The sequence below is a fragment of the Planococcus citri genome, chromosome 5 (genome assembly GCF_950023065.1).
Source record: "Planococcus citri chromosome 5, ihPlaCitr1.1, whole genome shotgun sequence".
In the NCBI taxonomy this organism is placed as follows: domain Eukaryota; kingdom Metazoa; phylum Arthropoda; class Insecta; order Hemiptera; family Pseudococcidae; genus Planococcus; species Planococcus citri.
In genome coordinates, this window is record NC_088681.1 from 27726033 (window position 1) to 27737361 (window position 11329).

The 11329-nt window shown below is 35.8% G+C and overlaps 2 protein-coding genes across 3 annotated transcripts; one reads left to right on the top strand and one right to left on the bottom strand.

Annotated features, from left to right (window-relative positions):
* Positions 1-1426: 1426 nt before the first annotated feature.
* Cul5 (cullin 5) lies at positions 1427-5600 on the bottom strand. Of its 2 annotated transcripts, XM_065370023.1 has the most exons (14): positions 5355-5599; positions 5126-5232; positions 4832-5044; positions 4564-4746; positions 4351-4492; positions 4059-4276; positions 3890-3983; positions 3680-3810; positions 3440-3610; positions 3224-3358; positions 3027-3151; positions 2824-2954; positions 2176-2753; positions 1427-2089 (listed from the first exon to the last, which is right to left on the bottom strand). In XM_065370023.1, exons 2-14 carry the CDS (start codon positions 5150-5152, stop codon positions 1895-1897), a joined length of 2343 nt encoding a protein of 780 aa, XP_065226095.1. In that variant the 5' UTR covers positions 5153-5232; positions 5355-5599; the 3' UTR covers positions 1427-1894. The 2 variants fall into 2 exon arrangements, with proteins under 2 accessions (XP_065226095.1, XP_065226094.1); XM_065370022.1 differs by having other exon boundaries at positions 3224-3610; positions 5355-5600.
* A 1395-nt stretch (positions 5601-6995) lies between these two features.
* LOC135849529 (TBC domain-containing protein kinase-like protein) lies at positions 6996-11292 on the top strand. The gene is made up of 14 exons (XM_065370021.1): positions 6996-7416; positions 7494-7734; positions 7818-8055; positions 8152-8288; positions 8353-8505; positions 8573-8722; positions 8796-8919; positions 9083-9244; positions 9328-9505; positions 9586-9792; positions 9869-10030; positions 10102-10211; positions 10289-10591; positions 10672-11292. The coding sequence occupies exons 1-14, from the start codon at positions 7197-7199 to the stop codon at positions 10774-10776; spliced, it is 2490 nt and encodes an 829-aa protein (XP_065226093.1). The 5' UTR covers positions 6996-7196; the 3' UTR covers positions 10777-11292.
* The last annotated feature ends 37 nt before the right edge of the window (positions 11293-11329 follow it).

Sequence of the window (11329 nt, forward strand, 5' to 3'; positions counted from 1 at the left end):
TACGATTTTTTTCGAACCACAATTTTTCGTTCAGTGTTTGTTTTATTTTTTAATAAAATAATTTTGTCAAAACGCATCATTTTCATACCAAAAGTCTCACTTTTTGTTCCAAAAGTTGCCTCTAAGGCTCACTTTGTAAGGTCGTCCGTCTATACCTGTTTGACCTCTTAAGGCCATTGACCCATCTGTCTGGCTTCCCAAGGTCGTCTGCCGGATTTGTCTGTCCTCTTAAGGTCATTGACCAATCTGTTGGCCTCTCAAGATCGTCTCTTTGCCTGTCAGGCATTACCAGGTCAGTAACCTGTCAGTCTAGCCTCTCAGGGTTATCTGAGTACCTGTCTGACCTCCTAAGGTCATTGACCCGTTTTCTCAGCTATCCAAGGTCGTCTGTTTGTCCTCTTTAGGTCATTAACTTATGTTTCTGGGCTCTTAAAGTCACTGGCTTGGCCTATCTGTCCAGCCTTTCAAGGTCCACTGTCTTCCTGTCTGACCGCTTAAGGTCATCGACCTACCAGTATGGCTTGCCAAGGTCGTCTGTCTGCTTGGTTGACTTCTTAAGGTCACTGACCTATCTGTCCAGCCTCTCAAGTTCATCTACTTGTCTGACTGACCTCTCGAGGTTATCTGTGAGGTGAGCCTGTCTGGTTTCCCAAGGTCCAGTGACTCTATCGGAGGGTGTGGGATCGCAGGCACAATCTTTTGCCAGTAATTGCCAAAACGTCTTTTTTTACATTAGCTTTTTTATGAACTTTGTTCCATTTTAAAATGTTTTTCTCAGGTCTTGTAACTTTTTTGAACTTTTCTAGCCTCTAAAGTTTCTTCTTTTTTGTAATTTTCAAAAGCATTGCCAAATTTCAGAGCTGTGATTTAGAAATTGGGGGGGGGGAGGGAATACAGGAAGCATACAAACTTCCATGGAGAGTGCGGAGTCTCAAAATTTTAGTCTACATACATATTTTAAAATGTAAAATATTGAGCGAATCGTTTCAAATGTCTTCAAAAATGCTGTATAATTTATCAATTCATTTTTTATGAATTTGGTTTCTTCAATGCCCCCATTGGTCCCAAAAATTTGCTGAAAATTGAAAAAAATACTAAGAACCATGTTGTGATTTATTAGGTTTTCAGGGTTATCATCAGACCTTCCATGCTTCACTTAATCAGAAGAGTCGAATTTTCTGTTATTTTTTCCATGGAATTATAGACACTGCACCTATACATGGATTGTTTAACTCTTCACTTTGAAGCCTGATCCGTTCCATAGTCCTCTAGTTTGAATTATCGAAACACAACAGTACACAAAGAGAATAATTTTTTCAAGAGAAAATTTTTACAGAAAACTTCTCTCTCTCTCCTGTAAACAAATTACTGCTTCCCAGAAAAACTCAATTACTTATAACTATAAGACAAAAAAATCAACACAAAATCATGAACATATGAATGTATTGGAAAAATCAAAAGTAAAACCTCAATGCGCTCACAGGTACGAAAACGGTGAACCTTCGAAACGATGAATGTATGAATTCGTAACAAAACTCGAAAAGAACAAGGCGAAAATATATGAAATTAGCCACAAGAAATCATAACATTGCCTATTTAAAAATATACGAAAACTGTACAATCACCAGTATTACTACAAATTACAATAAATAGGGAACGAAAGTATATAAAATTTTGGCGAAATCGCCTTAAACAATAATAAAAACACATTATAAAATATTTAAAAAAAAAACAACAACAGAAACACACGCTAATAGGGTAACAGAACGATACTTATACGATCATTTTAAATCACATCGATCATTGACCGTTACGCTACAGAGTATTCACTATGTGTTTTTCTTCCTTTCGTTATTATTACATTACTTTACTCATGAGAGCCTGCGTGAGCAAATTAGGCGATATACAAAAACATATTAATATCGTCTTCGTCTCGTTTCATGTAACGGTGTTCGATTAGCCATTCGATTTGTTCTTTAATCATCTTCTTACTCGGAAGGAACATATTCTTCAGTATATCTATGAGTTCCTTTTGTAATTGAACGTTCGATAATCTTTTACGTGTTTTCAAAATCTGAATGATCGCTTCCTGTAAACAAAAAGATGCGCAGATGTAAATTACAAAGAATTCACTTTTTATATAATAAAACTCGCAAAGAGATATCAAAAACTCACTTGAACTCTGAGAATCCTGAGCTGCACGATGCTATCATTATCTTCTTCTTGACTCTTCTCAGTCGACAATTGTAATCTTCCGATGAGGTTTATTTTACCTCTTTTTTGTGGTTTGCCGTTTTTAATTAAACTAAAATCTTGATTAATCCAGAATACAGTATCTGTCTTAAAGTCTTTAGGCGTTTGTACTTCCGGCTCGTACATAACTACTTGTTTCTTGATCTTTGGAAACGCGACCAGTGACCATAGCGTTTTCCTCAGCTCGGGATCTGGTAACTCGGTGGCTAAATGCAGATTTTCGAATGAGATCTTGTCGTTTGGACGTTGATTCCAGGCGAATAACGTAGCCAGTTGGAAAGTAGTCACGTCCAGCTCGAATTTACCAACGTTGTTGTTGAACGTGATCGTTCCGTTGGACATGTGATGATACCACTGTAATTTACGTCCGTTATGTTTCTTTCTATAGAAGTCTTCCACTTCTGGAATGAAGTCTTCGAGCTCCAAAGGTAAAGATACGGTGACACGTTCGCTGCTACGAGCCCAAGCGCCCGCGTTTAAGATCTTTATACTGATCGTGTCTGTGAAATGAAACGATGGATTGAAGTATACGTTTGACAGAATGAATTAGCAAATGTAATCTATATTTACCAGCGATATTGCCTTTGATGTTTTTGTATTGCTCTTTGAACTGTTGATTAAGATCTTCGCTGACTTTTATGTCTTGGAACATTCTAGCTAATTTGTTTACGTAATCGGCCGGCATACCAACTTCTCGTAACCTAAACACGATGAAAATATCGAGTAAATACGACGAGTCGATGAAATTTCACCAACGGGTTATTCGTGTTTACCATTCCACCATGTTTTCTTCTTTCTCGGAATCGGCCGACGAGTTCAGAATCAATCTACGTGTCAAATGCGCCTTGTGGAATCTCATGAACACATCTTTATTTTGCACATATTTCAGGACTAGAAGCTGAAAATTCAAGAAAACACGAATAAAATGGAGGCTTAAAAACACTTAATTATTGGTGATTTCGATACTAACCACATCACGTAACCTAGATTCAATTTCATCAGAAGTCAGTCGTTTACTAACAGGAGTTTTACGTAACAACATATCACAGTAATTAGCGAGTAATTCAGGACATTTAGATTCTGGAAGAAATTTAACGTTGGCGCCCTGCAAATAACACATCAAAATGTAATCATCGCACATAGAAGAATAAAATCGTAATACGTTAAAGTGTCGAATTTCAAGTACCTGTTTTGTTGTCGGTAATTCTAACTTGAAAACACTAGTATCATTCACAACCGTCTTGAATGCTTTATCACGAGCAGTAAGGAATCTCGGGTCGTTATTGAATGCATCTTTGACCAGTTTACTCGATCGATTGAACAAAGCCAACAATTGTTCGACGTATTTTTCACAGTCCTGATATGAAAGTTCAGAATCAGTAATCGTAACCGAGCAGAATGGTTGAAAAAAAGGTTCTAATCATACCTGTGTAATAATACTAGCAGCACCAATCATATCAGCAAGACCTGTGTTAGTTATATGTTCTTCTAGATCTTTCAACATCGGTTCAATACCTTCGGGAACTCGATCGATTAATCTGAACATCAGTTGCAATTCTAGAAACGAAACAATTCGAATACAATATTAAAAACTTACAAACATAACGTACAAAAATACAGCAACCAGTATGCTTACTTTCAGTATCATTATTCTTAATCATCTGGGGACATTCTGCAATAATGGTATTTTTGAACGCGGTCACCAACACTCTAACACAGCAGTCAAGTAACTGAAAACGATCAAACACAGAATATAAATACTGATGCAGGCAAAGTGTATCATTACTAAAAAAAAATGTAACAACCTGAGCTGATCCACCGCAAGCATCCAAATATTTTTGGGCTCTCAACTCTTCTTCTTTCAATTTATTCTCAGCATACTTCATGTAACTTTCTACGCCATTCGCGCTCAAATATTCCGGAGCTTTTACTCTATAGAAATCGTCGGTCGCTTCTATGTAAGCTTTTTCGAAATTCTCGCGATAAATTGATAACTTATCGTCGACGTTGGAGCATAAATTCACTAAACAACAACAATCGATCATTAATACTTTGAATTACATTGCTAAATATGCCAATATATTATTAATAACAAACCATATGATTCTCGTACTCCAATCACCAACTGAGAATCAAAAGCTTCTCCGTTCCTTTCAGCATACACGAGTTTCATGGCACAATTCTGAAGCCGTTGTTTAATATCTTGAAATATACTGCTATTCCACGTATCGAGCATAAGCTATGGAAAAACAATTCAATTAACACCGCACACGTATAACCATCAATTGTACATCAGGTTGCCAAGTTTACCTTTCTAACTATGGTATCGTTATCTTTCACACTTCGTTTAGTAGGGAATCCGGTGTTGGTTTTATTAGCATTTTCCACTTGACGAAAAGGTGTAGGTAGATAATCACACTGAGCGAAGAACTTACGCCATTCTGCGATGTAAGCTTTCAATAAAGCTTGATCGTCTTCGTGAGATAGCACCCTCTAGATTACCAAACATGACGAAACATTACACGTGATCTGACACATGGGAAATTACAGCGAAACATTTGATCAAAATAAAACGTACTTTTTGAGCTTGTTTAATGAAATTGGAAATGTCTTCTTTGAGAGCATCTTTGACTTTGCTACCGCCATTATCATCCCATAAACATACCAGATGCACGGAGTAAAATAATTCTTGCCATTCGTTCTGCGTAACAGGTTCTTGTTGCAAGAGTTTCAACACTATGGGTCGCATGTTAGGCCATTTATCCTCGAAAAGAGGGGCCGATTGTCTATCCTGTAACAGAATAGTTTAGCTTTAGCATCAATCAGGCCTATTTGAACATAACGCCTACTACTATAAATATTTCAACTTTACCAATAAAACGCTTTTCGTTGCAGACATGGTAGCATAACACAATACTTCAACAACACGTGAACCAGCTACTCATTCGTGGAACTAAAATGGATTTGATTGATTATCACCTAGAAGAGTAGACTAACGATTACTCACCATGAATACGTAGTAGTACAACATTTATGCGATTTCGTAAAATATGAAAGGAAAATGTAAATATAAATATGAATTATATTGGGTAGCATTTCACCTGATATCTTACGCAACATACAATGTTGGGGTTGAGGATGATAACATGAAAACTGTTTTAAATTACACTTGAATAACGTTAATTAGATATTATTGTAATTCTCAATTACAAAATAGAACACTAGAACTAGAAAACAAAATGACCATACTGTAACGCACTATTAAATAAATTTTAGGAATTTGAGAGGATGATGAATAATTGAAGTTTATTCTCGCAATCGCATCTCCACCGCTCGGGCTCATTGAATACAGAAACATCGAGGGAAAAATTCACTGTTGCCGAATCAAAAATTCTCGACTAATATCAACACGTGAACACAATGTATTTTTTGGTTGTATTTTGCTAGAAAACAATTAAAACATTGAAAATAAACAAAAATGATCAATTTAAATATGAAATAATCAACTTTCTGGCGTATTTAATTTAAAAAATCGAAGTATTTGATAATTAAATAATTTGAACACAAAATAGAACCAGTTCGAATAAAATCAAAATGGCTGACATTCCTGTGCTAAAAAGAGAATAAGAAATAAATGCTCTCTGAATTTCTGGCTACGGCCAATCAAAATTGATTATTTTATAAATGAACTGGCTCTTTTGCCGCCATGCCAGTGCCCGCCATTGTGAACAGTGTTTCCATTATTCCAAATTATAATTTATTTTTTTTGTTATGAAAAATGAGTTGATTGAATTTACAGGAAATTCGTGGACGAATAATTCAAATCGCAGGAAATGACGGCTAGATTTTGGATGCAGAATCCAGGAAACCTTCTGCTCATGCGCCAAACATGACGCTTACGGTGCTGGTGGAGAGAGAGACGGTTTACTGGTTGAACGTGGGTTGAACCAGTGAACCGTCTCTCTCAGGCCCGTAACACACTACTGCGATGCAATGCGATGCGATGCTTTCAAAAACGTAGCATAGCATCGCATTTCAACATAAGACAACACACTACATAATATATCTCCGTGGTGTGCATGTTTTCAACGTTATCATGTACCCATCACCCGAATTAGATTAACAATTTTGATCTTGTAAATAACGTAGAAGAATCATAAATTTGTGGTTTGTCACTAAAGAATAATAGCGAGAACTGTATTTCCATTGTAGGAAGTAATTTGGAAGTCAAATTTTGTGATCTTGGCCAACTCACTTGCACTTCAATCATTCGTCTGTGTGCTTAATATTCTCAAGTGTTGCTATTATTTTTCAATAATACTTATGTGATGAAGAAATCTTTTCAAAAAAGAATAGAAAATAAATCACAATAATAATTTTTTCGTTCATGTACTGCTAAAATTACAAGTGCATCTCGCTTATCAGATTATCACAATTCGTGGAGGTAAAATCAACCAATCACAGGAAAGCATCGCATGCGACGTCTGCGACGTCTCAGACTTTTGTACATCAACTACAAACCTTGCTACGCGTTGCAAGGATTTAGCCTTCTGAAAAACGTCCCATCGCATCGCATCTCATAGTGTGTTGTCCGCCATATACTTCAATGCAACTAACATTGCGATGGGACGTTTGAAAACGTTGCATCGCATCGCATCGCAGTAGTGTGTTACGGGCCTCACCACCAGCACCGTAAGCGTCATGTTTGGCGCATGAGCAGAAGGTTTCCTGGATTCTGCATCCAAAATCTAGCCGTCACATTTTGTCTTTTTTTCCCCGTTGAATTATTCGTCCATTATATACGGTCGACGAGGAAATTGCACTTCACATTCTGTTGATCTGTTATGTTTGTAATCTAATTTGTAATTAGTATTCAATATTCATGTCCGTAGGATTTATTTACTCACGTAAGTCACATAGTGATGTTGTATTTAAAGTAGGTAATGCAAATTTCAAAGTTCGCAATGCCAACCAAAGTTCTAGTCCGTAATAAATTCGGTGCCCAAACGGTGTTTGCTCTTCGGCATACCGGAGAAATCTGCGGTAGTAATGGATTACCGCTGACTCCAAAATCAATCGGTATCCTTGGAAGATCTCAAATTCTGAAGGTTTTGAAACATAACAATCTCTCATCTTATTTGGATTTTATTCGTGGGAAACACGGTAAGAATAGTAGACTCAAAACACACATTGATCCGTAGTTTAAGATTATTTTTAATGAATTTCTTTCTGTTTCATAGAACGCCTGTTGATTGTTGTACAATGGTACGACAAGAATATTTCCATGGCAGAGGATAATGATCATGTTAAAATAGCTTATGAAACTCTGAGCGGATTAGCTTATCTTAACCGTTATGGTTTGGTTCACCGTATGTTAACGCCGGAAAACATTTTGCTGGACGAAAATGGGAATGTGAAATTGTTCAATTATGGATTGTATCATGTAACTGATGGTGGTAAAGATGTAGAATTTCCTATTGGGTAAGCCTACTCGTCATGAATTTATCTTTCATGGTTCTTTGACGTGTACATTTAATTAATTATTGTCGTATAATTTGTTATAGTTCGGTGAAATATACCGCCCCCGAGGTTTTATTGTCGTCATCGAATCCAGATTACGTTTCCGGTCCTAAAGTAGATGTATGGTCATTGGGGATTATTATGGCCGAGTTAGTTTTCAAAAAATCTCTATGGCCGAATTTCAAACTAAGTCAGTGTTTAAGGAAAGTTTTATCTTTAATTTATTGCGACAATGTGTTCGAACGCTTGGCTCGTGAATCAGATTGTTTGGATATTTATCAGGTTAGTTCGAATTCAAATGTAACGATGGGATAAATTTTTATCGTAAACTTGAAATTTGACGAAACGAGTTACATTTCTGTTTTTTATTTTTACCAGGAAATGGATCCTTGCTTGCAGAATTTCATTCAATCGTGTTTGCAAATCGACTGTCGAAAACGACCAACTCCGGAAGTCTTGCTAAAACACGAATTATTCAAAGATACAGAAAATCATTCGGTTGACGAATTTTACAAGTAAATTAATTTCGATTATTTGCATGAGTTGACTAGAAAAAAAAACTAATCAACGTTTCAACAGTTTAGAAACATCGAAACATTACGATCATCCTTTGGATGGATGGGATCTTCAAGAATTGTACCATTTGTGGAGGTTGGCTGGTGGAGATGCGCATTCAGAATTGAAACGAAATGGATTTATTAAAAGCAAACCTCCTATACTTTCAATGCCAAAGTAATTACATCGTTTGCTCAGTCTTTGGGATTTTTAATTTTATCATTTAATTGATTCATATTTTCAGTTTGATTTTGTTGGAAGGAATGACTTTCGGCCATGTTAAGGATTCAGCGTCCATGTTGGATTTGAAAGTGATTCCGTTACCTTTAGATGCATTGCTGACCAGACTACAGCATATCTCAGTGGATGCGTACTATCCTCTGATTGAAACACGGTTTGTATTCAATTATTTAAACTTTTTTAATGGCAAGTTGTCAACTTATTTGATATGATGAATTTTTTTACAGATCTCATCTTATTGATAACTTTCTGAATGTGGAGAAAAGTTCAGAAAATTTTCCTTTGGTGATTAGAGAACGAGATACTGAGCATCAATTTCATCGAATTGTTCTGTATAAACGTTTACTGCAGGTTGGTTGTTTTTATTTAAGAATTTACTCCGGATGTTGTTAAAGATAAGCATTTTTTCAAGCAGACCAGGGTAAAGATAACGTGTTGATATTTTTGCTTCGGATTATTTTCGTATTTATAAATTCATAAACTTGTCTAACTCAACAACTTACGTTTTGTGCAGGGTTATCCATACGCAGCTGCTCAGTTATGCTTAGAAGCGAGCAAAGATATACCTCCTTTTGTTAGAGGCGAAATATGGGCAGCACTACTCGATGTGAAAGGTGATTTGGAGAGTCAATATATTGCTGTAGATAAAGAAACTTCCATACCTACCGATAGACAAGTAATAATAATTATTGAAATTTGAATTGTTCTGTTAGTAGGTATTCAGATATTTAAATTACGATTTCAATTTTTTTTTTGCAGATTGAAGTCGATATACCGCGTTGCCATCAGTACAACGAACTCCTATCATCGAAAACCGGACATTTGAAACTAAAACGAATTCTAAAAGCTTGGGTAGTCAGTAATCATCAATATGTGTATTGGCAAGGATTAGATTCTTTATGTGCGCCCTTCCTGTACTTGAATTTTAATAACGAAGGTAGTTTAATTTTAAATATTTTCACATACCTCGGAATATGTTGAATATTTTTCAATTAACGAATTTGTTTTGCTACGCAGCTCGAGCGTACGCTTGTTTTTCAGCTTTTATTCCAAAATACCTCAACAATTTTTTCCTCAAAGATAACTCGGCTGTGATTAAAGAATATTTAACGAAATTTTCCCACTTGATTGCGTTTCACGATCCAGTATTAGCAAATCATTTACACGATATCGCTTTTGTTCCGGAATTATTTGCAATACCGTGGTTTTTGACCATGTTTTCGCGTACGTATAGATGCACTTTTTTGATTTGTTCATTTTTAAACAGTTTGAAATTTTATTTTGCGAATTTTATTTTCAGATGTTTTTCCGTTGCATAAAATCTTTCATTTATGGGATAGACTTCTACTCGGTGACGCGTCGTACCCGTTATTTGTTGGTTTGGCTATTTTGCAACAACATAGAGATACTCTATTATCCTCTGGATTCAACGAATGTATCTTATTGTTCTCCGATTTACCAGGTTAGTGAAACCTACTCGATGAAAAATATCCTAATCAACGAATTTATATTGATTGCTCGATTTTATTCCAGATGTCGATATTCAAAAATGTGTTCAGGATTCATCGAAATTATTCGAAGAGTCTCCTAAAAGTATAAGTCATCGCAAATATCAACGGAATTCGAATTACGATCCAAGTTTTGTTAGTATTGCATCTACATCGGTTGTTGAAGACGATATATTTTCTATTTCGAGTTCGCGTCTCTTTTCTTGTTGCAGATCATAACGGACGAAGTACTCAAAGAAATCCAAACCGAGTTTAATCCACGGATAAGCGCTACTGATCTGTTAATGGTGCTCAACTCGAACAGATCTTCTTTGATTATTATCGATGCTCGAACCAATTCAGAGTTTAGTGATAAAGCAATTCGAGGAAGCATCAATATACCGTACGAATCGATTGATTTTAGCAGAAATAATATTTGCGACGGAATATCCCCTGGTCCAGAATTGAGTATTTTGATGGAGAATAGAAATAAGATGATCGTTGTTGTCGGTAATAAACCTGCTGAAACTGCAAAGGTCAGTACAAAATGGTATTATATGTATTATTACATATTCTCATGCCAATGTTTGTTATGAAAATTTACAATTGTTTGTAGATTTGTCGTTACTTGACTGCTGCCGAATTTTCAAAAGTATGCTCCTTGCACGGAAGCATTGAAAGTCTTCGCCGAAGCGGTGTTTTAGCGCCATCGATGACTTGAGAAAAATAAAAAGGTGTTTCTGTTCGTTACGTTCGTTGTCTTGGCCGAAGTGTTGATTTCGACTGCATCGATGATATGATTGATTGAATCAAACCTATGTTTGGTTCGTTGCATTTACTTCATCATTTGGGAATCGGTCCCTCGACTGCGGTATTTCGAGAGTGCCAATTGCGCCAACTCACTTCTTGATATCAATATCATTTACTTTTTTTAAATTTTCCTTTATACCTACCTACCTACCTACCTACCTACTTACCCACCTACCTACCTTACATGTGAATTACATAACTTTTCCCTGCAATTATTTTTTTAATAGGTGTCCACTTTTTTTTACCCTTATCTATCAAGGTTCTAGATATTGAAATAATGTTTACCATACGAGTGGATGTATAAATATAAAATGTCCTTAAAGTTTTCCAACTTTTTATTTTTTATGTTGTTTTGCATTTTTATTCATTGAAAAATATTCATGTGTTATTTTTTCTTGTTTTTATAAATTAAATGTTTTTTTTGTCATTTTGCTGTGTTTTTCCAACTTGAAAAATGAATGAGA

Bases quoted from the DNA above. Each gene is read 5' to 3' on its own strand.
- LOC135849529 (XM_065370021.1), top strand. From the start codon at position 7,197: ATGCAAATTTCAAAGTTCGCAATGCCAACCAAAGTTCTAGTCCGTAAT. The intron at 8,506-8,572 runs GTAATTACATCG...TCATATTTTCAG, and splicing joins CCTATACTTTCAATGCCAAA to TTTGATTTTGTTGGAAGGAA. The intron at 10,592-10,671 runs GTCAGTACAAAA...AATTGTTTGTAG, and splicing joins AACCTGCTGAAACTGCAAAG to ATTTGTCGTTACTTGACTGC.
- Cul5 (XM_065370022.1), bottom strand. From the start codon at position 5,152: ATGTCTGCAACGAAAAGCGTTTTATTG. The intron at 3,984-4,058 runs GTTGTTACATTT...GATCGTTTTCAG, and splicing joins CTTGCGGTGGATCAGCTCAG to TTACTTGACTGCTGTGTTAG. The intron at 3,611-3,679 runs GTATGATTAGAA...CTTTCATATCAG, and splicing joins CTGCTAGTATTATTACACAG to GACTGTGAAAAATACGTCGA.